At 31.7% G+C, this 26571-nt stretch overlaps 1 protein-coding gene across 4 annotated transcripts in view; it reads right to left on the reverse strand.

The window, feature by feature from the left end:
- Positions 1-6580: 6580 nt before the first annotated feature.
- The window catches only part of LOC107440185 (LHFPL tetraspan subfamily member 2a protein), a 58562-nt gene continuing 38571 nt past the window's right edge, over positions 6581-26571 (reverse strand). For 2 of the 4 annotated variants that reach the window (XR_015432428.1, XR_015432427.1), the window contains exons 2-6: positions 12529-12716; positions 10982-11233; positions 9147-9260; positions 7431-8132; positions 6581-7105 (exon numbers count right to left, since the gene is read on the reverse strand). Coding sequence is in view for 2 of the 4 variants with exons in the window: in XM_071185709.2 (XP_071041810.1) it covers positions 7990-8132; positions 9147-9260; positions 10982-11233; positions 12529-12706 (687 nt within the window). In the remaining 2 variants the exon portion in view is untranslated. Of the gene's footprint in view, positions 8133-9146; positions 9261-10981; positions 11234-12528; positions 12717-26571 lie in introns of all 4 variants that reach the window. The other 2 variants (XM_071185709.2, XM_071185641.2) reach the window with 1 other exon arrangement.

Raw genomic sequence — 26571 nt, forward strand, 5'->3', positions numbered from 1 at the left:
AACTAAATTAAAAACTGTACATTTTTGATGAATATTAAAATGCAAAATTAGGTAAAGTGGTTATAATGTTCGACGTACTTTATTTTCAAGTATGATTTGACTTATATATTAATTTGTGATAGTTAGATATCGTATTTAACTAAAGATACATACAAAAATTAACTTATAAAAAACTTGCAGAATTGAAAAAAATTTTAATATTGGACAATCTTTTTTTTAACTCAAATGTTTTTGTTCAAGTTATATTTAAATTACACAGTTTCTAAATTTAAAAAAAGTTTATTCTCAAAGCAGAATTAAACTTGAATATTGTATTCAGATCTAATTCAGCCTCTGATGAAAGAAATTCACCCTTTTCAAAGAATTAACATCTTGAGACAGTAGAAACTTGATCGATCGTTTCTCGAGTGAAAATTTATTATGAATCGTAGATATGGGAAAACGACGAATGTGGGTCAATAGATAATTAATTAATAATTTGAAATTAATGACATATATAAACAATTAATGATTTGAAAATTAATAAAAAAATAATGAATAGACTTGAGAATGTATAAATTTACAATAAGTGTGAAAAATTTTCATGGAAAAAACTATGTACTTACTGCAAATTATTTTTAATGCAAAAGAAAGACTAATGCATTTATTTATTTAAACTACATAGAAATTTTAATTTGAACACATTCTTTTCTTAATGCAAACTATAAATTTTTGGCATTTGTAACAGATTTAAAAAAAAAAAAAAATCATTGTGAATTAAAAAATTTATTGTGAAATTGCAAAATATGTTGTTTCAAATCTTTGCACTGGTTGTGGTTCCCTATCATGCCTTCATTTGTATCATTTGCATTTCTTCAGTTTCTACAACCATTTTGGCAATCAATATCACACCACATGATTCATAATTTTTATTTACTGGTGTAAAAATATCAGATGTTATGCTTGCAGTATTTTTTCACAAGCTGTAACAATTCTAATTTTCTTCAACATTAGCATCATGAGTTGCACTCTTTTTTTTTTTTTCCAAGCCAAATAATTATTTTTATAAATCCCCCCCCCCTCAAATTCCAATTAAATTTGTGATCGATAGATGCGAAAAAAATTTCTAAATTACTAATCTATCTAAACTGGTATTATTAACAGTCTAGAAACACTTAAAATATTTTGACAAGACCGTTAAAATAAGGGAAAACAAAAAATTCAGGAACGATGGATCGAGATTTGACTGTAATTTTTTAAATCAATTTCGTTTTTTATAAAAGATGTAATAACTATTTCTGGAACCAGTTAAGTATGTAAGAGAAACTACAAGCTATTTAACTTTTGTTTTTAAAAATTATATGATGTATTAAGGAGTCAATTATTCAGTAAGAATTATATTTATTTATCAACCAAAGCTGCTCTAAAAATTTTTAACACAGAAAAATATTCTTTTGTAATAAAATAACACAAATTTTTTGTCTATTTTTGTTATTATGACCACTTTACCCAACTCTCATTGTTTAAGAATTCATAAAACATTCTTAAAATAAAATAACAAAATGGTGATTTATCAAAAAGAAAAAAGTTTTGAAATTGTGTGTGATGCGTTCTTTTTAGAACACATTCGGTTCAATTTAAATTCTTATTACATTTTTAAAGGTAATGTAAAATTTAACAATTTCATATAGTAGTTACAAGTCTAGTAAAAGTGTAAAAAGGGTGTATTACAACCTAATTATGCAAATCTGTCCAAAACACATTGAAAAACATATTGAAAATGTGATAAATATTATAAAAATATGATGAAATTTTTCCTAAGCCAATGTAAAAGTATAAGTGTTTCAAATTTTTTAAACTTGTCATTACAAATCTATTAAAATGTTACATGAACAACTGATTTGTAAGAAAACAAATATCAGTAGATCTAAATAAATGTACATACGTAGCTTGTTGGTGCTATTTAGTGTCACAATGTTCCTTACCTTAGTTAAATTGTGTTGCTCAGAATAAAAATGGCTGATCTCAACTAATCTTTAATTTTGTGATAAATGTATGACCGAAGGCATAAAAATAGCTGGTTTTGGCATGTTTTATACTACCATAGTCTGTTATTTGAAATAATAGGTAGTAGTTTTCAAAACATGTTCCGTGCAGGGTATTAGTGTCACCTGGAAAGTCATGGATTTTGGTATTGAACACAATTTGTCATGATTTTAACTATTTTTTTTTAAAAAATCATTGGAAGTCATGGATTTAGGTCACTGAAAAATCTAATTTTTCAAAATGGAATTTAACCTCCTAATTTCACAGTGTTCCGATGTTCAGAATAACTGAAAATTTGTAACAAAAATCCTACTCAGTCATATTTTATTAAAATATAACATGTTTTTATAATGTTCTTTAAAAATTATGGTGTTCTTTCAAAAATGAAAGAAAGAACATCTTTCTAGAGCGAATTTTCTTTTAAACTTCTGTGATTACCAAATTTTTTTTTATTTCATCAATTTAAAATTCTTGCTGAAGTAAGGCAGTCATTGATGAATTTTTTTTTAAATTCGGAAATGGGAACAGAAAAATCAGGAGTATTTCTTTCCTTCTGGATGAACCGGAAAATTATGTTTTGAATATAATTCTGCAGAAAAAAAAGATTATTTGCTTTTGTATTTTTTCAGCTATTTTAGTGCTTCAACTCTTTCTTTACTCTGTTTTTAAAATCTATAAACATGAAGATGCAGAGTATAACAGTTTTGGTTATACCTATCATTTCAATTAATGTTATTATAATGCTTTTTTAAATTAATAATTGTATTTTTGTCCGAGAAAATAGCAACTTCGTTAAGTCATGAAAAAGTCTTGGAATTAGTTATGAAAAGTCATGAATTTGAAAATCTAAAGTGTAGCAGATAAAATTCACTAAAATTCCGAGAGTTGGGCCTTTTTTTTTTTACATAATAATTTTTTTTAAAATTATTTTTGAAATCTGTATTGAAAAAAGTTAATAACGAAATTTTTTCAGTATTTCGATTATTTTTCACCAATTATAATTGCCTGTTAAAAAATTACAGAATTTAAAAAAAAAATATTTATTGTAACGATATATCAAATAAATTATGAAAAAATATGCATTTAGAAAGAAATTACATTTGTATTCTCTATCAAACTTTTCAATTCAAAATAATATTAGTGAATTTAGTAATAAAAAAAAACTAAACACAAAGCTCATTTTTTTTTGGTGTTATTTCAACGAAAACTATCGGTTATTGGCTGGTTTTTATTCATTTTCAGCTTATGCATGCAACAAAAACTTAATTCACAGCTAGACTAGATGCCGCTGCAGTCCTACTAATTTAACTGTCCGACATACTTCACATTGAATATTTTCAAAATAATTTGTAGTCTTATCTTCGATTAACGGCTGAACTATTAATGAATTTTATATATTAAGTCAATGTTCCACTAAAATAAGGTCGATCATGTGGGGTTCCATACCTGAATGTAGCTGATGGGAATGGTTAATTTAGGGGCACCGCCAACTGCTACAATTATATTTTGTTTCTTGGTTATAAACAGATTGTTACATCTAAGTCAACAATTATTCAGGCGAAAGATCTTAAGATGATGTTTTGTATTTACGCAGATGGATTACCCTTTCCATGGATTTCGCATTAGAATAAATCTAATCAATTCACTCGGTTACCTTTTCAACTTCTGCCACAAACTTATTGTTTTAACTAAATTGATTTGTTCATTTACGTCGCACTAGAGCTGCACAATGGGCTATTGGCGACGGTCTGGGAAGCATCCCTGAGAATGATCCTAAGACATGCCATCACAATTTTGATCCTCAGCAGAAGGGATGGCACCCCCGCTTCGGTAGCCCGACGACCTGCGCGCGAAGTCGAGCACTTTACGGTAGAACAGTTTAACGAGGACCCATACCGCACACCCTCGGTCCCTACTGCAGACTGATCCAAGTAATCACCCACTGACCGCAGCCAGTGATGCTTGACTTCGGTGATTTGCTGGGAACCGTATCTTAACGATCAGTCCACTGCGGGACTGTTTTAACTAAAGAAAGAGATTATTTAGCAATAGTGCAAATAAGAATTTTTTTTTTTTTTAAATATTGCTTTGGAGTTTTAAATAGTAATTTTGCGTTTTGAAGAGTGGCCACAGAACAGGGAAAAGTCGAGGAAATTTTATCAATCGGCAAAAATTAGGGAATTTAACTAATATACCCACTAAATCAATGTAAAGAAATCGAATTGAATTTGGGGTACCTCAAAAGTTCAATTTATTTTTTGCTAAAAAATTAAGCCTTGTAATAATTTTTTTTGAAAAATTTTTTTATTTACAACTTTTATGGCAAATATAAATATTTTGTAATATATTATGAATAAAAACAAGGCATAACTTAAAAATTAAAACAAAACGAAAAATCTTGGCCTTATTTTTTTTCTGAGTATTTGATTTTGCATTTTAACTCCACATGTTCACTGAAAACAGTTTTACACAAAATTTATTATAAAACTAAATTTAACTGATTTTCCATTGAGTAATTCTAAAACAGTAACTAAATATTTTTTTACTCAAAATATTGCATTGTAATATCATATTTAATATTCTGGAGAAAGCTAAGAGTCCACCCCCGGCTACTATGCCATTTATGATGATGAAATATGATTGAATAAAACCTGAAAAAAAACACGAATTATGCTGAGATATTTGGATCTTATTAGTTTATTAATGGTCTTATCTAATAAAGAAATAATATGCCACTCTGCTTTAATGATTTATATTCGTTGCTGCGATACGATCAAACTTTTTCATCAAAAGATGGTTATGCATTATAAAAGTGGCCATAGTATATTGTCATACATAGATCTCAAAATTATGTCAGTTTTATTTTGAACTTCTCAATTGGATTTTTTTACCGTTGATGATCAGCCGACCCAAATTTGAGTTTACAACTACCCATGTGCAACTCCGTAGCCTTGTAATCTTGAACCCAATTCAGAAGACAAGGGAACTCTTGGATCAGTTCCCCCAGAGGCATTGATTTGTTATGGGAACTTGGAGGACTTTGTGCCCTACCAATCAGTCTATCTCCGCCTTCTCAATTGGGTTGCTAAACATTGTTTCTTTAACATGATAGAATATATAATGTAATGGCTGTAAATATTTATCTTCATGTAATTTTTTAAAATATTTTTTGCCATTGTTTAACAAAATCACCTTTTCCTAGATGTATATCTATGCAATTATTAGACTATATATATTTCTAAATAAATGTAATGAGAGATTTTTTAGAGTTTCTAAACAAAGATAAAAGAAATCAAAGTTTTTCATCTTCTTATATCTGTGTTGTATGAAATGTGTTTTGTAGTTGTGGTGTTTTATGATCTGATGTTAAGTTTTAATATTATTTTCATATTTTTTTTTGTAAAATATTTGAATAATCTGTTTTAAGCAATAAATTTTTCTATTATGAATTTATCTTTGGGCTTTATTTTTAATAGTAGTACGTTTTTCATGCTTTTGGACTGTTTAAATGTTACGAAATCAGAATACCCCTTAAAATGTTCTAAAATATCCCCTAACAAGTTTCGAAAGCCTGGAAATCTGAACCATTTAAAAAATATCACTTAACCTTTTTCAAATTAATTATTAGACTATTATTTAAAAGTTTTTTACCAATAAGTATCCTTAATGAAGTTTTCAAAACATTAAAAGACCCAGTGTAGAGTAAAACAGGAAACTAACAGAATCAATTGTAAAATGATCTTTTATTGATACATACAAAACATTATCACTAACCATTGCTATCATTGAGCCTGTTTACTAATGAATCACTTAACCAATATAATTAATAAAGATCACTTAACCTTTTTCAAATTATTACTTAATGCGTTCTTTCACTAAGTACTTTAATTGCAGGTTAATTTTCTTACTTATTAAGTGTTTTTTACCCATAAGAATGTCGATCTTCATATATGTAAAGGTACCCCTCTATACAATCTAGTTAACATGCCTCAAATACTAGTGAATTGGAGTTATATTTTTGTAGTGGTAGATAGATACACTAGAGTACTCCCCCACCAGTATTATATTCGTGATAGAATTCGATGAACGGATACCACTAGTCAATTCATTGCTGTTTTGTGAGTAGCCGGGAGAGCTGTATTAAGATAACCGTTCATTTTTTATTGCTGATTGTAAGAGCTGTATTAAGTTAACTGTCGTGGTCGCTCCTATGTTTCCTTTAGCAGTCGAGTGTATACGTTGTACGTTAAGTGCGATCTAGACTGAGAAGCAACAGAGTGAGGAGGACGCATTCACAAGTCAACTTTTCGATGTGAACCATCCATCAAAGTTCGCATCATGTCCGGGTCACCAATGTTGGGAGAGTCACATCGACAATGTCAACCTTCATCTATGGTAAGGTACTCCAACTTAGAATCGAGTTAACATGTGTTATATACTAGTGGATTGGAATTATATTTTCGTAGTGGTAGATACACTACAATAAGTATCCTTAATGAAGTTTCCAAAGCATTAAAAAGGATCTAGTGTAAAGTAAAACAGGAAACTAACGGCATCAATTGTAAAATGATATTTTATTGATACATACAAAACATTATCACTAACCATTGCTATCATCGAGTCTGTTTACTAATGAGTCGTACATCAAACAAATATGAATCACTTTTACGTGAAATTTATTCAAAACATACATCATTACAAAATAAACAAATCATTTTAGTTTCAATATAGAAACTAATGGAGAGAAATGACATGATTCGATTAAAGAAAAAAATATGTGTTTCAATTGGCACAAAATGTGTTTTCTTATACTCGATGCACAATTTCAATGGGCCCTGATGAACGCTGTATTAAACAACAGAAGAAAACCATTCGACAAAATTTTCTGCTACAAAAGTTGAGGTTATATTGCTATATTATGCTCAATTTAATGAGTTAAAATTGTGAGAAGACGATACAAAAATGTCTATTTTATTTGCATCAAGTACAGTTTGTGGCCAAATTATTAGACGCACTGTAAGATTCTATGTAAAATCTTAATTATTAGGTGATACTATACAGCATTATTGTTTTTACGCTACTGAAACCGGTTTGCACTTGTTTACGTTCGTGTATCAATGGGTTAAACTAGACAATTTATAATATAAATTCGACGACTAGATAAATTAGACGATATAAATATAGGATATTTATGACATCAGGTATTATATTAGTATATTGTAATAATTAGATCAAATTATTAGACGCACTGTAGTGTTTTAATAATGACGTGTTTTGTACGAGTTTATATGCAATAATTTTATATTTTAACATACATGTAATGGGTTTTTAATCAGGAGATTTTTTATATACTTCCTCTTGCATTTATTTTTAACGTATTGATTACAATGTTAACCAATTGATACTTGAACATAAACAAGTCCAAACCAGTTTCAGCTGCGTAAAAACAATAATGCGACATAGAATCTTATAGTGCGTCTAATAATTTGGCCAGGGGACTGTATATTGCAGTATTTTAATTCGGTATAATTGATGTGCTTTTAGTACGTTTTGAAACAATACTGTATTAATATAGCTCGGTATAATACGGATAATAGTTAGGCAAAAAGAATATTCCGATGATTTTAAAAACCAATCAGTAGTTTTTGTAAATGGATTCAACTTGTTTGGTTTGTATCAATGAATATAAACCAGTCTTCAGTTAAACTTGATTCAAATATATAAACAGGATGATTAGTTGATATTGATTCAGTTGTAACCAAAATAATAGTTCACTGGGACGAAATGGATTCTAAACTTATTCGATTGAAATGATCAAGTTTCAAAAGAAGGATTTAAGGTGCTGTGGAAACGTGGCAGAAACCATTTGCTTTGATCCTCTCTCGAAGTATTTCATTTCAGAGCACTGAAAACAAAATGTTTCTTAAACTTCAGCTCCGAACTCAAATATTAATTGACACCTCATTAAAGAAGGCAGATTAGTGTCTTTCCTTCCAGAATTTCGTCTTGAACTTTGTCAGTCGATGTTGAAACTTCTGCTTGCACAGATAATACAGAACAGATGAAGGTAACAATGGTGCTCCCTATGGCAAGGTAGAAGGCTAGACCTGGAAAAAAAATTAGAGTTTTTAAGAAAGTGCCTATTTTCGTCTTTTAAATGCCCTTAAAACTGCTTTCTTTTATTGAGTGTTTTTTTAAAAAGTGCTTAATTTTTTCTTATCGAAAATGATATTTTTTTATTTTACCATGTCGATTTTCGCCACGTATTATTAGCGATCGAAATGGGCTACAGGTGGCCGTAGAGCAGAACTCTCTACCTATGGGAATACTTTGCCTGATTTCACCATTAGCGTGTGCAGAGTCATAGAAGAAGGAAATACGTTAGTTTTCGTACGTTGTTTCATTAATATGTTGATTTTCAAATAGAGATTGAAATCTTTAAAGGTAGGAAACTATATGGAACTCAAAACTACGTTAAACATAGTTCTAAAAGAAAGCGTCATGGAAATTTGAAAAAATATTTTTAACAATTAAATACGAAAAATATTAAGAGAAGGAAAAATATCCTAGTACATTCCTATACAACTGAAAAGAGGAGGAGAGGGGGATGACCAAAAGGCATGTAACCGGTCGTCTCCCCAGATGGCGTATTCAAGCGTTGCGATCGCCTATGCAAAAAGTGCTTTTCATATTGTTCTATTCAACGTTTTCACAATTCATTCAACCAGAATCTATGTATTTCGGCGTACCGTCTGTCCATAGCGTATGCAAGCACCAATCATTTTACATGTTTGATGAAATTACTTGGGAGTCTCCTGAACTAGGTTCGGAGAGATTATTGCACTCTCCTGTGCAACTCTGCTGCATTTTTCAAGATATTCTGAATTTCAAGCTTCATTTTCCACCCTCTGATATCGAACCGAATAATGGGTAATACAATGAAGAAAAAGAGTTCTTTATCAGAAACTAGTTATTTTGTCGTGATCATGTATTATTTTGCATTTTGTTTATGTTTATAGGGCTTAAAAAGTATTTAAAAGATGCTTATTTTTTGGTGAAAGATTTGGCTATTCACCCTGTTGAAAATTTGAATTTCTCAGTTTTATGGAAGTTCTGCTTACCTAATGTGCAGTCTCCAGGCCAGAAAGGTTCAGATTTATCACCACAGATCAAATGTACTCTCCTGCTACTCCAGCCAGCTGGATACAGAATCAGACCAAGAATATAAAACAGCCCTACAAATATACAAATCATTAATAAAAGTATTTCGGAACATATAAAAACTTAGGAACAGTATTACTGTTGTCGTTAAAATAATGTTACTTTTTCTACTTTTCCTGCAGAGGAATGACTGATTTCAGTATTAAAAAAATCTTGGAAACAAAAAGTGACACCAACGGTATTTCTATGTATTATAAAAGATATAAAATGTTCATTCCGAAATTTTGGAATTTCGTTACAATCCTAGAAAGCATGCAACCTTGTCGGAATTTTCTTTTTATGATCACGAAAATGTTAAAAATATATTGCAATAAAAGCAAAAATATTGCAGTTTCAAACCTTTTATCCTAAAAGGATTAAAAATTATTTTTTAAAGCTTTTTTTTAAAAAAAGAATTGTCCCTTAGGTCCATAATGACGTCACACTAGCGATAGGATCAAATGGCATCGTCCATTAAAATTTCATGACAAGGTGGATTTTAGCTGAGCATACAAGACGTTGCGAAAATAAACCTGATAATCACCTAGATTTAAGATTATTTTCACCTTGAGACTAACTTTATTAAAGGATTTTTTCTCGCTTTTATTTAATTTATTGCGACTATCAATAAAATATTAATAAAAAGGAAATAAATATCCTTAAGAATGTTTTTGCGTCTGATTTCATAACTTAAATAACACATTAAATAATATTATTTTATAAAAGGTGTGCAACTGCTGGCCCAATTTTGAGTTTACGGCTATCAATGTTCAACTCCGTAGCTTTGAACATAACCCAGAAAACAAGGTAACAATTGGATCAATCCTTGTGACAAACTAGCCTTTTGATTGAACTAACCAACATTGCACCCAAAAGCCTCCCATGGTTTGGTTTACGGTAGAATCCATGATCAACTACTGAGGATATTTTATGACAACACTGAGGTCGTTTGAGCAGAATTCACATTAACCAGTGACTGCTAGGATTCGAATCTGGATCATCTCATCGCGAGGTAAATGCTTCTATCCCCTGAGCCAAAACAGTTCTGAATCAATCATTTTATTTCATGAGGGGGCGTTGAACAGCAGATCCAATTTTGGGTTACGACTGAACGTTCCACAGACAAGGGAACTCCTGGATGAAGTATTGGGAGAAATTAGCCTTAGTGGAGGACTTTTTTGTGGAACTAACCCGCATTTGCGTTACACGGAGAGGAAAAACACGAAAACATCCTACAGTTAACCCGACGGCAAGGGGACTCTAACCCTTGATCCTTCTACCACTGAGGATATTTCACGTCAGCACTGTGGTCTGCTTATCGGCCAGCCATCGCTGGGATTCGAACCTAGTTCACCTCATTAGAAGGCGAACACTCTATTCCATGAGCCATCACGGCTAAAATTATAATAAACTGTTTGACGGAACTAACCGACATTACTTGGAGAAAAAAAACCACGGTTTGGCCGACGATTATGGGATTCCAACCCATGGTCCACCTTCCACTGAGTTTTATGTTCGTCCGGCCATTGCTGGGATTCGAACTTAGTCACTTCATTGGGAGGTGAGCGCTCTATTTCCTAATGGTACTAATGCTGATGCTGGACTTGTACTAAATAACTAGCATTTTTTACATGCATTTTCCCCAATCATTTTTAAACTAAGTTTATTATTACTGCGTTAAGTTCTTATCTAGATCACAAATTATTCAATGGTTTTATTTTCCCCTATCACTTATCGATGTTTTTTTAATGATTACCTGCAATGGCTTGTATGGTGCCTGATATGGTGAAGATGCTCTTCTTCATGATGCTCCTGAAACAGCATCCCATGATGGAGGTGAGGAGTGTGAAGATCATGAGGGAGAGACCGCACCCGAAGAAGATGAGGGAGGCTTTCCAGAAATTTGGAAACTGCTCCGAGGGCATACCGAAACTTGTGACGAAAGGGGCACAGTTGTCTGTGTACATGCGATTGATCTCGTGGATTTTGATACATCGATTATAAATACCTGAAAAACGTTAAATAGATAAATACATAAAAATGTTAAATAAATAAATACATACTTTTTTTAAAAAAAAACTTTTATTAGAAACAAGTTTAAGAGTTATTTGAAAAAAAAAAAATTCTCAGCAACTTCTCCCCATTTGTTTATTTGCTTTGAATTTCTACCACCGAGGGCCTCTAATGAAGATCTGAATTGATGAAAGGTTGAAGTCAGCCTGAAGTTGGCTTCGTAACCACATTCTTCAGAATGCAACCGGAAAAAAGAAAGGAATAAAAAAATTAATGAGAAACTTACATTACGATATGAGTCATAACTTTTGTTACTTAGAAAAAAAAATAGAGATGACGCTTATACGACATAACAACAGTTGTCGCTACGCTAACCGATAGCAATAAAACTTTTGATTTCAAAATAACTTACTTGGTAACAGCAGCGTTGCGTACTGTGAGGATAAAACCAACAGATGCCTGTGCAAATATTTCAGTTGAAATGATTTGAACCATCTGTTGACTAACCTTACAACAAAATTAGAAAAATTAATGAGAATAAAACATCTTGTTTCCGAAGGAGAATGCAGCAAACCGTATGTTTCTTTATCCTCACTATTTTTTTTTTTCTTTCAGAAATTTATTTTTAAATTCATTGGTCATTTTTGGGTAACTATAAGTGTCTAGTAAACTGAAAATGTAGGGGAAGAATCAGTTTTTTCTATTGTTGGAAATTTTAAAGTGTTTTAAAGCGTAATAGTTCGTATTCGCTGCAACCATAATATAATCGTCGGAGAGCTTTTTTATTCTGGACAGTGTTCAAAATGTGAGTGCATTTATTTCGAAATTCATCGTTCATTTTTGGAAAGCAATAAGTGCCCAGTAAACTGGAAATGTAGCCGGAAAAAATCAGTTTCTTCTATTGTTAATTTTTCTTAAAGTGTTTTCGTAATAGTTCCAATTCGCTGCAACCATAATATAATTTTCGGGGAGCTTTTTATTCTGGACAGCGCTCAAAATGCGTGTTTAAGAAAACAGACACAGTTCAATATAAGTATTTAAGAAAACAGACACAGTTCAAATGCGTGTTTAAGAAAACAGACACAGTTCAATATGGCGTGTTTAAGAAAACAGACTCAGTTCAATATGCATTTGTGAAATGCGTGTTTGAGAGTATAGACATAGAACTATTTAAGAAAATGAACACATCATTTGATTTTGTTTTTATATATTCTCTTTTGAAGACTGTTCTTTTTTTAAAGAATAAAACTAATGGAACTTAATAATTGTAACTAATGGAGAAAATATTACCTAGAGATGGTGAATAAATTTCTCTCTCTGCTGTTTCTACTCTAGCCTTCAGTCCCGGCCTCCTCGGAGCTCCTATCAGCCATGTTGGTGTAACTACGGCGGCCAACATGGCTAATGTTGTAGCTATCGTCAAGAGCGTCCATAGAAGTGTCCTTGACGTCACGATGACATAACACATTTCGAACACCCTGTAAAGAATAAAAAAAAAAACTAATGACTAGTGTTTCATATTTAGCATCGATTTTTACATTTCTGAAATAACTTTTAGAAATATTTTTTTAGTACAAGTCGTGAGATATTTTCTTGAATTGTAATATATATATATATATATATATATACAAATAAAAAAATAAAATAATATAAAGAGAAAACTATAAATGGGAAAAAAACCAATAGTCTTCTTCACGACACATCTATTGGTATAATTGAATGCGATATTTCTGAATAAAGAATAATTATCCTAAGATAAAAATTATTCTTTAAATGTGTCGATATCACAGTATATATATATATATATATATATATATATATATATATATATATATATATATATATATATGAACTGTAATAATTGGAGAAGCAATATCATATAATTACGTGCGTAATAAATGCTTAAAAAAACTGCATTTTTTAAAATGAAAACTTCAAAATAAAAAAAAGAAAACAAATGAATCTCAAATCAAGATTAATTTGAGTTGGAATAAGAAAAAAACATTTTATAGCAAGAAATTAACCCGAGATTTTAATAATAAAACTAGATTAAGAAGAAAAGCAGCCCTGAAATTAATTAAAACGCAACGAAAATTCAAAGACAAATATTGTAAAATAGATTAAGGACGCGATGAAAATATAACATTCTAATCAACAAACAAAAGACAAAGAACTTTGCACTTTTAATTAATGAATACTCTATTGTCTTTCTCTAATGAATTCTCATACGAAAGGTTCTTATAACAATGAACTGTTCTCGGAACATGACGGCAGACAACACTTTACTTGTATAATAGAATAAGGGGAAAATTATCATGGAAATTTTTTTTCCTTCTAAAAAGACATCAGTTAATTAATTTTGAAAAAAAGAAAGGGATCAAGCTTGTTTCGAAAAGATTTTAAAATTACCTTTCTACGAGTATATTTATAAATCGTAGGCTCCGTTCTTTTGGGTGTTCAACTTTATGTTACATTTTATTTGGCTGCGCGAAGACAATTAGGCTTAGAAACTTAATTCGAGGTTGTGTGGAATAATGTATAGGGAGTGCAAAGGAATAAATAAAAATAAAAAAACTCTCGCTAAATAGTTCGATAATTATTAACTGTTTTAAACTTTTAAGAAAATGGAAAGCGGTCGTTCTTCAAACCGAAACGCAAATGAAGAATTGAAATTTGGCGTAGTGGAATGGCCATGTTTGTTGATGAACTTCAGACGATTTTTTTTTCTTCAAAATTGCAATTTGTTCGAAAGTCGCTGCAATTTTTAAGTGCTGTTTTGCAGTGGGCATGACGTCCTAGAGACAAAAACAAACGTAATAGTAAAATAAAATAAAAACTTAAAATGAAATTCTATAAATAAAACAAAAATTAAAATAAAATTCGAATAGACTGAAAATAAAGAAGAAAATAATGCTATTTTGCCACACCTAAACCGCTAGTATAATATATAGCAAAATATATAAAATATTTACCTAGTTAAATATTATAGTTTGTCTAAAGTAAGAACTTCCCTAGCCATTCGTCTAGACCCGTGGCGGTGACTATGGTAACGAGATATAACTATTTTAAGTAGGGGTTACTGTTTAGGGCGGTTTTGGATCGGCTCTGCGAAAGAAAGGGAATCTCTTTTTTCGGTTTACTGTGTTACCTCAAGAGTGAAGAAAAGCTACCCTCTCTGAAATGAGATATTCTTGTTTCCATATCAGCAGACGGTCTAAGACTTTGTGGCGGGGGGAGTTCTTACTTTAGACAAACTATACATGACGTTTGCAAGCACTTTTATATTTTTCTCATAGACACCCATTCGTAAATAAGGAACTATGATGCGAATTTTTTGACGATGCAATATAAGAAGTCAGTAAGAAGGCACAGTGTGTCTCCAATTTTTGCCAAACCAAGTTTTTCTTTCTATTAGGTTACTAAAACTTATTATACGTATTACGGAAATAAAAAGATGTAAATGCTCTCCCCTTTGTCTTGTAGACTTTTCGAACTGCAGGAACTTAAATTGTTATTGAATATTCCTAAGTTAGAAGGCAGTAAGAATTTTTTTACAATATTTGTAAGGATATAGTCATTTTTAGAACACTATAATATTGATCAGAAAATTCAAAGAAACTTTAAACGATCGCCTTCTCCCATTCTGAATGAAAATAAACTCTAAAATATCGCCTTCCCCCGTTTCGATTAAAAAGTTACTCTAAAATATTGCCTTCTCCCATTCTGATTGAAACGTACCTCTAAAATATCGAACTGGACCCGAATCAAATCTTCATAATCACTGATTTGAATCAGTGATTATCAAGGTTTCAAGTTGTTGATTCAAATCAACTTATTCGAATTTAGTTTCAAGTTGGCAACTCGAATCATCGAATCAACACTAAACACTCTTTTGAGTTTTATTTTAACACAGGATAGTGTTTTTACTAAACATCGTATTTCAATTATTTTTTTAACAAAATTTTCAATTAATACGTTTTTAAATTAATTTACGATTTTTTTTTCCTTAATGAATGAACACTAGGTATAAATAACATTGCATGAAAAAAAAAACGTACATAACATATACAGAAATTTACTTGTTTGTAGAAACATAGATAAGGATTTGGCTAGCTTGGAATATTTCTGCAAGGGTATAAAAACCCGGACACTTAATCTTGTAAGGGTGGCACAGGGGATTTAGTACACAGTATTTGGTGTGACAGATGACTCCTTAAGTCAGTAGGAGGGGGGAAAGAAGATAGATAAACATAGAGAGTACCCCGAAAAAGATTTCCTAGGAAGTACTCAACTGCCTGATTCCCTTTTGCCCTCGACCCAATCAATCAGTGAATATATAAAAATGACACCCCCTCTTCTAAGAACAGCCTTTCTCTCCGCGAGTACTTCATGTGGAATAAAACAAACAAAAAAAAAGACTCAAGCTATATTTTAAAAAAGCAATTCAAATCTTTCAACAAAAAAAAGTATACCTTTTAAGCAGTCAAACAATATTTTAAAGCACTATATACTTTAACAAAATTCAAAATAATTTTCATGATCATGATAAAATAACTAGTTTCCGGCAAAGAACTCTTTTCTTAATCATGTTAGCCATTATAAAATGATAGAGATTTTTCCATTCGATATCAGAGGGTGAAAAAGGAAGCCTGAAATAGAGAATATCTTGCAAAATGAAGCAGTTGCACATGAGAATGTAATAATTTTACCGAGCCAGCTCAGTAGACGCACATGCGGACTCGCAAGTATTTCATCAAACACGTAAAATGATTGACGCTTTCATACTTTATGAACCAACGGTACACTGAAATAAATTGTGGTTGAATGAATTGTGAAAACGTAGAACAACGTGAAAAGCACGCTTTTGCGACATGGTAAAGCAAAAAAAATCTCGTTTTGGAAAAGGTAAAATTAAGCACTTTTTAAAAACACTCAATGAAAAAAGCACATTTGAGGGCTTTTAAAAATAAAAATTGAAAATAAGCACCTTTAAGTACTTTTTAAAAACGCTACGCACTATGGTGTAATTTGATATTATGTCGAAAATTCAATTTGTCTCAAAGTTCATAAATTAGTTAAATCTATTTAAACGAACAGCTTTGAAAAAAGCAGTCGTTTAAACCTTAATTAAAGATAGTTTAAGTTTTTATTTTTTGATTATTTCATTTTAAAAATTAATTGAAAATCCCCATTAATATTTATAAATAACCTACTAAGACGTAAGGTTTATAAATGCTACATTTTTAGTATAACCATCTTTCAGAAAAAGTTTATGAGTTTTCAGCTATGCTAGAATTTAAAATTGTTATATAGTTACTAACGTTTTTGAACAAATATATACACATGTTTTGAATAATTGATTTGTCATATTAGGTGCAGGGCAAAAATAAAATAATTACTATAGGCCAGTTATAGCACATTTAACAGTGGTTACTTCAACAAAAATTAATTTTAAACAAATAAAAAAATACTCTTGATGATAATAACAGAAGAGATTTTTTTAAAATCATTTCTCACAATTTGGTAAACATTTCTATTAAGAAATATTTTAAGAAACAAGTCTGAAATAAAGTTATTTCCTGAATATTTTAACACATTTATAATCCATATTTATTTTAATGAAAATAACAATAATAAGTACATGGAGTATTTTCGACCAAAAAATATATATAGTTATTCAACCTGTGTTAATTTTGCAATATAATAGTAGATAAATTTTTGTTATAGTAGATATTAGATTAAATTTTAGAATTTTTTTTTCTTTTTTGAAGATATATATGTTACCTGCAAAGTTTGAAATCCAGCATTCCATAGAATGCCTAGGTATTGTATATAATACCGGATGTTTTTAGGCAAGGTATGAAATATGATACATATTTTCCCTAGGCATTGTATATAATACCTAGGCGTTGTATAGAATGACTACTACTATTTAGGCAAAATATGAAGAAAAAAAATATCCTGGTGAGGTTATTATGTAAGTAAATGATGCGCATTTCTCAAAAATAAAAATGTTATTCCCCCCCCCCCCAAAAAAATGAAAGTTGTACAAAACATAATTTATGCCTTCCTTATTAAGGGAAACAAAATTTTCATATATAAAAAAAATAAGAAATTAACCCACTTGTTGCAACATAGCAGGCTTGAATAACATTTTGAATTGCATTTCATTACATTACGAAACGAATCGGAGATGTATTTATACTTCGCCAATTTCTCATTTGACATGAAAATGAAAAAAAAAAAATGAAAGTTGTACAAAACATAATTTATGCCTTTCTTATTAAGGGAAACAAAATTTTCATACATAAAAAAAAAAAGAAAGTAACCCACTTGTTGCAACATAGCAGGCTTGAATAACATTTTGAATTGCATTTCATTACATTACGGACGAATCGGAGATGTATTTATACTTCGCCAATTTCTCATTTGACATGAAAATGAAAAAAAAATGAAAGTTGTACAAAACATAATTTATGCCTTTCTTATTAAGGGAAACAAAATTTTCATACATAAAAAAAAAAAGAAATTAACCCACTTGTTGCAACATAGCAGGCTTGAATGACATCTTGAATTGCATTTCATTACATTACGAAACGAATCGGAGATGTATTTTATACTTCGCAGGTTTCTCATTTGACATTCTATAGAATGCCGAGGTAATGTGGGAAATATAAATCGCTTCATGCATTGCCGTCTAGTTTTAGACATTATATACAATGCCTAGGCATTCTGTAGAATGCCGGATTTCAAACTTCGTCGGTAACATTAGATAAAACAAAGCTTTGTTCATTAAAAGAAATATTGCCACCATGAAGAAAAAGTGTTTCCTCAATCACCATAAAAGTTAGCAGCTCTGTTGTAATAATAATGCATCAAAAATTAAGTATAGTTTTGTGAAAATTCATGCGATGGTGCAGATTTGGAAAAGTTTTTTGAAAAATGTTTATTTCAAAGCTAGATCTAGTTTAGAACAATTTATTGGGACAAGTCGAGAGCAGCAATCAACACAGCTGAGCGATTTAAATTTAGGTAAACTCTAACGCAGAACTGCCAACTCAGTAGTTCTAGTTTTCAACGATATTTAAAGTGGTAGTCAGATAAAAATTAAGTAAGCAGAAGTTTTCATAATTTCGTTATCTCTTTTTCGTCATTTTATGCATATCCATTAATTATTTATAAATAGTGGTGGTCGAAATCCTTTGACATCAAATGTAAAAACAGGAACTCTACTGACACATTAAATAATTTATTTCATAACCAGTGTTGAACAGTCAAACCATTTCTGGGTTTACGTCTGTCATTGTCGAACTGCATTGCCTTGTAATTTTGAACCCAATCCAGAAGACAAGGGGACTCCTGGATCGACATTGATAATGAAATAGTTTGGCTACCGATTTTTTTCTTTTTACCCCTATTGTTCCCAACTTGATTGACAAATATCATTAGAATTAATTTATTTCAGTTAGCTCCTCATTCGAAATAAGTAAATGAACGGCGATAAAATTTTAAATTTACAAAACATGATATCAAAGTAAGTTCTTAAAGAAAAATAACATGAGATTATACAATCCTGTTATTTGAAAGCTTTAAAATGGTGTGTGGAAAAAAAAAATTTAAATTTAAAGGAAGAAAAAAAACTTGATGCACAAGATTACATGCTTCTGTTTGATTTGTATTAAAATTTGAAATAAAAGAAAAAGGGTAATTTTTTTTTTCATTCCAGAAAATGAACTAAATTCTATAGAATTGAATGTTTCTTACTAAACATTTGAACAATTCAAACATTTGAATAATTCAAAGTGTAGAAAGAAAGAAAAAAAAAATATTAGTCTATTGAAATGGGAAAGAAAAAAATCGATAAACTTCGTAATCAACACAAAAAAATGGAGATTTTATTTATTTATTTAACTTTTTTTCAACGATTTCATTTATGTAACTTTTATTTTCACTATAAAATTTAACAAAAGAAACGTTGCTAAACCACACAAACTTGTTTGAAAACAATGCTATTCATCTAAATACCAAAAAAAAAAAAAAAAAAAAAAAAAAAAATTTTCTTCAGAATTAAAAATTGAGGTTAATATTAGAACTGAAGACGATAAGAATAAGGTCACAAACTTGCTCTTCTAGGAAGTTTTGGAAGAATATTAAAATAACTTATCAAGTAGTTTACTCTAAGAGTACTCAAAATTCTGAGAAGGGTTTGACAATTTGTTATTATTTCTCTTTTCTCTCCCTACTTTTATTTATTATTTATTTTTCGAAAGTGAAGAATAGCACACGTATTGATGAGTTGAATTTAAAAAAAATATTTATTTTATTTAAACGGGAAAGTTTTAAATTTTTTTTTCACTAAGAATTTAGAATGAAAGTAAGAATGCCACAGTTTCGCTAAAACAGAAGAGTTGGCAACTACGAAATCTTTTTATTAAGACCTAGAAGCAGAAAGAAAAAAATCTAGTATAAAAAATCAACTTGCATTCATCCTTTGAATTACTAAGGATATTTTGAAAACTTGTTAACACGTTGAAAGCCATGTTAATTTTACATGGCTTGCCCGTCTGGCCGCACGGTAAATAACTGCAAACTAGATTTGCAAATATTAGACAGATTTTGCTAGTTTTTTAAAAGGTTTAGCGTGACATATATGAAAAAAGTGGTGAATTATATAAGCCTACAAATTGTTTAGAAATAGTGGTGGATAAAAATATATTCAATTGAATTTATCAAACCAAGAATCACAATTAATAAACTACCACTTGAAAATATTTATTCGCTGTCCGGAGAAAGTTGGCATCTCTGTGTATATAAATAAAACTATTTTTGTGCGTTCTAAATTGCATTCATTTCTTCAAAACATTTTAGTGTCCCGCAGTAGACTGATCGTTAAGACACGGTTCTCAGCAGATCACCGAAGTCAAGCATCACTGGCAGCGGTCAGTGTGCGGGTGGGTGACCACTTGGATCAGTCTGGGTAGGGACCGAGGGTGTGCGGTATTGGTTCTCGTTAAACTGTGCTACCGTAAAGTGCTCGACTTCGCGTGCAGGTCGTTGGGCTACCGAAGCAGGGGTGCCATCCCCTCTGCAGAGGATCAAAATTTTGATGGCATGTCTTTGGATCATCCTCAGGGATGTTTCCCAGACCATCGCCAATAGCCCATTGTGCAGCTCTAGTGCGTAAATGAACTACAACAAAACCATTTTAGTAACGTTAATAATAAGAAACAAAAAATTTACTCAAATTAAGTGTGTTCTAGTAATCTTGGCTTCGCCGGCCACCGGTGCCCTCGTGGCGCTACGAACAAACTCGGTTCCGGCCACCGGTGACCCCTATGGCATTCAGCGCGTTAAATTGAACTGATTTTTGGAAGTCCGTTCAGCCTATATAACTTATCTAATTTATGTCATGGTCTTTCTTAAACCCAGCACCTACTTTTACTGAGACTCATCAGTTTTCTATGCATCTAAGGAAAATTTATACAAAAAATTATCTACACGATTATGTTGCACCACTTTAAACAGCAACATGGCTTTCGGGAGCATTTTGACACAACCAAGAAGCTTCTCAGAGGAGACGACAGCAGTGACCACCATAATAAATAAAATTTAGTACCACCACCTCAAGGAAGCATCCTTGGTCTCATAATATTTGTTTCTTTCATCTGTGGTCAGAGAGGATTGTAATAGCATCATTTTATATTAGGCTGAAGTTACTGAAATCGTTGTGAAATCAAAACCCTCAACTTTGCCCTCGTGAAACTCTAAGACGAACTGAATGAAATCGAATCATAGTGCATAAGACTGGATATTTCAAACAAACGAACGAAAATCGCAACTTCAAATAATTCAGTATAAAAGAAAAACCATTCTCCCAAAAAAAAAAATCAAGTTATTCTCATAAACGAAACTATCCCCATTGTCGAAAGTGCGAAATCTTGGTCAAGCTTATAAACAGAAAATTGAATTGAAAAGATCTCATGTCAAATCAGTCATCAATAAAGCCCAACCAGCCAGCCATTAAATGCAAATTATCCTTCCAATACCCTAGCATGGAATTCAGACTTACTTTACAGTTGACTGACACTTCCTATTTCTAGCGTATGAATCTCCAGCCTAGTGCAGCATTTGTTCACCACTCCTTGAGGAACTTTTGATGGGAATAAAGATGTCAGAATAAAATTCTCCGAAAAATTATTACGAGCAAGATGGTTCATCCATTCGAAATAATAATATAGATCGTGGTCCCAACATTGATTACTTGAATCATCATATTGCAAAGACTATTTTTTTTTTTTATTTCTTCTTTTTTAACTATCGTTGAACAGCTGACCCACTTTTGAGTTTACGACTACCAATGATCAACTCCGTAGCCTTGTAATTTTGAACCCAATCTAGAAGACAAGGGAACTCCTAAATCAAGTATAGGGAGAAATTTGCCTTACCGGAGGACTTTTTGGTTTAACTAACCCGCACTTGCGCTTCTTTGAGAGGAAGACAAAACCTCCTACGGCTAAGTCTGACGGCAAGAGGACTCGAATCCACGATCCGTTTACCATTGAGGATATTGTACCTCAGCAGTTTGGTCGATACGAATCGGTTGCGGAATTCGTATCGACCAACCAAAGTTGAGATTCGAAACCAGGGCTCTTCGAGCTGAGCGCTTTTTTCCCCGAGCCACTATGATCCCCCTGCAGTTGAAAATTCTTTAAATAAGCCTTAAAGTGTGATGCTGCATAATGAAATGAAATTTTCAGATTTGAAGATTTAAAAGGTGACATTTAGCTCGGGTCAATGGCTGCTCTCTTTTGTAGCGATGCATCTTTGTCCAGATTACAAAAGATTTAATGTTTATGCTACAATTTATAAACCATTTGCTAGAAAGTACTACTTCAATATCACTATCTACAAGGACATAAAGACTATCAGGCAGCCGGATAAATATTCATTATGTTGATGATGACTAGGGCAGATGAGAGCCTTCCTAACCGAAACTCTTAGTTCCTTAAATAATCGGTATTCAACTTTGTCGATTAGTGAAACAAAAATTAATCCAATCAGAAGACACATTAGAAAGAAACGAGGAGACTAAAAAATTGAAACTAAATTCAGTGGCACGACGGCCCAAGGAGGCATTGTAGCCCAACAAGTATCCATCCCATTTTTTTTTTTTTTTTTTTTTTTTTTTTTTACCTTGGGGACTCGGATACTGGTGGAGCTATTTCGGAGTAGTATAATTAGGATAAATTTGGGTCAATTAACAGATCCTTCACCAAATTATTTTATTGTAAAAACACATCATTCACAAAATGTTTTATTTTAAAAATGAAACCTTCACAGTAGTTTTTATTTTAAAAAGGAACAACAGAAAAGTTTAACATAACAAGGGGTCTCCTTAGTAAAATTCGGGTCGGTTAACGGACCCCTCATAAATTATTTTATCGTGAAAATGAATATTTCAAAAACGCAACCTTCACAATAGTTTTTATATAAAAAATGAACAACAAAAGGGTTGAACAAAACGGTCTACTTAAAGTAAATTTGGATCAGTTAGCGAACCCTTCACAAATGATTTTATCATAAGAACGAACCTTTTACGGAATATTTAGAAAAAAAAAAACAAAAAAAACGAACCTCGGACCCAACATAATAGTTTTTATTAAAAAAAAAAAAAAAAGAATCCTTCACAAAATTTATCATTTGAAAGCTGAAATCGAAGACGTCATCAATTTATAATTCTAAAATTATAACTTCTAAAAAGGCATGTTTTTTTAAAAAAAGAAAAAAAATCACAACAAAAAGACCTTAGCAGAAATAACCACATTCTACGCAATGTTTGATTCAAAAAATATAACTGTTTTTTCCCCCCACAAATTCACAAAAACAGGATCCAGTTTTCACAAATTTACAAAATTAAAAGAGTAGATTTCTCACAATTTCATAAAAATAGAACTTTTCACAAAAAGAAAAACTGAATTGAACCCGCTGATATTTAACTCAGTTTCGGAAGAAGAAAAAAGTTAGTAACCACGTTATTTCCCAAAACCACTGATCTGTGGTACTCGAATAAAAGTATCCAAAAAAAGACTTCATATTCAATGCAAGAAGGAATAACAAGAGCAATAAATTTTTTTTCCAACGCCAAGCTTGATGATGGAAGGTCTTAGCAGTAAAAAATATAATTGCCAACACACTTCCTTTTTCGCCAATAAAAAAAAAGATTTTCAATGTTGCTCACAGTAATAAAAACGATATTATCATGCTTCACTGTACACAGAATGCCCTACTAAAGCACCGAGGGGGAGATTCTCTTCACCCTTTGATGAGGGGTAATATACCCCTAGGGGGTTTGAATGGGAAATCTATTCCATTCTGTATAACAAAGAAAACGAGAGTTTATTGCTTCAATTAAGCGCAATCGCTGAGCAAGGTAATATGGTGATTTCAGTATGCCACGAATAGCGGTGAACCATATGGTATATCGAAAAAAAAAACGTGAATTTAGGTTAAGTATTCAAAAGCATGGGAGTTATGAGTTCGGGGTGATATTATATACCTATGTATTTACTATAGATTTAAAAAAAAAAATCCAATCTAGGGTGATTGCATTGCACTAGGTTGAAAATCTACAGATGAAAAATTTCTTTTGCATTTTATGTCATTGAAAAATCTACACTTACAAATTTCTAAAAGAAATATATTAAAATTAGCTTTTAAAATTTTATACAATCTAGAAATTAAAAAATAAAGAACTCCCACATAAACCAAGCTGTTGGCAAAAGGCATCATGAATGTTAAGGTTCCATAATTTTTTAGACCCACGGCATGATGTTAGCAATGTGCTCGGTAATGTGCGATGACATCCTGTATTTCCTAGACCCGATGGTATACATCAATCTGAAGATGTGTGAGCTTCAAGTCGCTATAGGGGACAGAACCTTGGACCTTCACAATGGCAGCTTAATACTGTGCCACTTATGGCTCACAATTCACAAATTAGGTCTAAAAATATTTTGTTACTCAAAAAATTACTTTGTTTTGTCTTATTAAACATTGGAATTGAGAAAGAAATATTACAGGAAATCATATTTAATAAATAAAAACGTGATGGCAAAATATAAAATCTACTTCAACTTTTGCCTTTATGGAGGTTTTCTTGATGGAATTAACCCGCATTTGCGGTACATGGAGAGGAAAAATCGCGAAAACCTCCCACGGTTAGCCTGACGGCAAAGGGACTCTAACCCATGATCCGTCTACCACTGAGGATATTTTTACGTCAGCACTGTGGTCGGTGCAAATTGGAGGAGAAATTCGTATCGACCAGCCATCTCTGGGATTCGAACACGGTTCACCTCATTGGAAGGCGAACGCTCTATCCCCTGAGCCACCACGATTCCCATAATTATTTTAGTCGAAAAGTGTTAGCTGAGGCAGCAATGCATTTGTACGTCAAAATTTTCCTATTTATCGATATGTAATAATTTCTGTCGCTAAGGTCACCAACACCCGAATCTTTACAACCAGGGTTTGAAAACATCTGGATAAGAAAATATTCATATTAAGAGGAAAAATTATACTTTATTTTGTTTGCAGTTGTTGGAATATTTTAATATTACGAAGTAAATATTTCTAGATCTAAAATCTGGGGATTTAAATTATTGAGTTTAAAGTGAAAGTTATTTCTAAGGTATTATCTGATTCTTTATTACAAAATTGATAGGCTACTTCTTGATATTAAAAATTGATACTTCCAGGCGCGTACGTACTCAGATAGTGTAACAGAGCGTGCAGCATCACTATTTGATGATAGGTCATATTTTTTATAAATGTAAATGGTCGTATCGACAAGTATAATTCGAATAAATTAACATTAGTATTCATAGTATATGTGTGAAAAATTGGTTAATATAAACCAACCAGTTGGTTATTTTTAAAAAAAATCTATAATGGTAGTTAGCAAAAGATATTTTTCAAGCTAATACACGATGGATGGGATAGGGGGCGCTGAGCGGCCAAGGCGCCTAGCTCATAAAACAAGATCAAGATATTTTTCACTCAGTTAAACTGTTAACTTTCTGTCTATCATTAAATAGGAGTACTTTTCATACCAATCAGAAAGAGCCGCGATGGCTTAGGGGATTGAGCGCTCGCCTTCCAATGAGGTGACCCGAGGTTCGACTCCGGCGATAACTGATCGATACGAATTCCGCATCCGGCTTGCACCAACCGCAGAGCTGATGTGAAATATCCTCAGTGGTAGACGGATCATGGGTTAGAGTCCCCTTGCTGTCGGGCTAACCGTGGGAGGTTCTCGTGGTCTTCCTCTCCATGTAACGCAAATGCGGGTTAGTTCCATCAGAAAGTTCTCCACGAAGGCGAATTTCTCCTAATACTTGATCCAGGAGCTCCCTTGTTTTATGGATTGGGTTCAAAAGTACAAGGCTACGGAGTTGAACATTAGTAGTCGTAAACCCATGAAATTGGGTCGGCTGTTCAACGACGGTAATAAAAAAAAATAAAAAATACCAATCAGAAAAAAAAATCAAGAGTTAATTTGTACAATTGAATTCATGATCACTTTGAGCGACGTGCGAACGGACCGAGGGTGTGCGATTTCTATCCTCGTTAAACTGTTCTAAAAAAAAGTTAAGTGCTCGACATCGCGTGCAGGGAGAAAGAAAGAAAAAAATAATTTTCCCCTGCATTTATGTAAGTTTAAAAAAAAGCGTGTTTTTACTGAAAACATGTAGTCAACCACAAAAAACCATGTTTTTTTTCTTTTCTATCTTCTAATTTAGATTTTATTATAATTACACGGTTGTTTTTAAAATTAAAAGTATTTTAGGAGGAAAAAAAAATATTTTTTTCTTTATTTGGGCAAGAAGACATTGTCCAATATGAAATATATGTAATTTAGGTATATTGCCAGGGGTCTGTTTAGAAGAAATTTGGGTCCGTTAACGGACCCTTCACAAAATATCTTTTCATAAAAACGGACCCTTCACAAAATATTTTAACTTAAAAACGGACCCTTCACAAAATATTTTAACTTAAAAACGGACCCTTTACAAAATGATTTTTCTTTTAATCGGACCCTTCACAAATTTGTTTATCTTCATTATTATTTTGTTAATCGAATAAACCCTTTCCAGGGCAGAAAACAAGAAAGATGGATGTAAACGCATTAAGTTTTGTCTTCGGCAGACGATTCTTCCATTATTCGTCCGAAATTAATATTCTGCGTTCAGCAGTATAGGCTAAAGATCAAATATTTGTATGTTGCCTCTATATGTGAGTAATTTTTTCAAAATTTCACGAAAAACGGACCTT

This window comes from Parasteatoda tepidariorum, chromosome 3 (assembly GCF_982258835.1).
Source record: "Parasteatoda tepidariorum strain Cologne lab strain chromosome 3, Ptep-v5.0, whole genome shotgun sequence".
NCBI classification, from domain to species: Eukaryota; Metazoa; Arthropoda; class Arachnida; order Araneae; family Theridiidae; genus Parasteatoda; species Parasteatoda tepidariorum.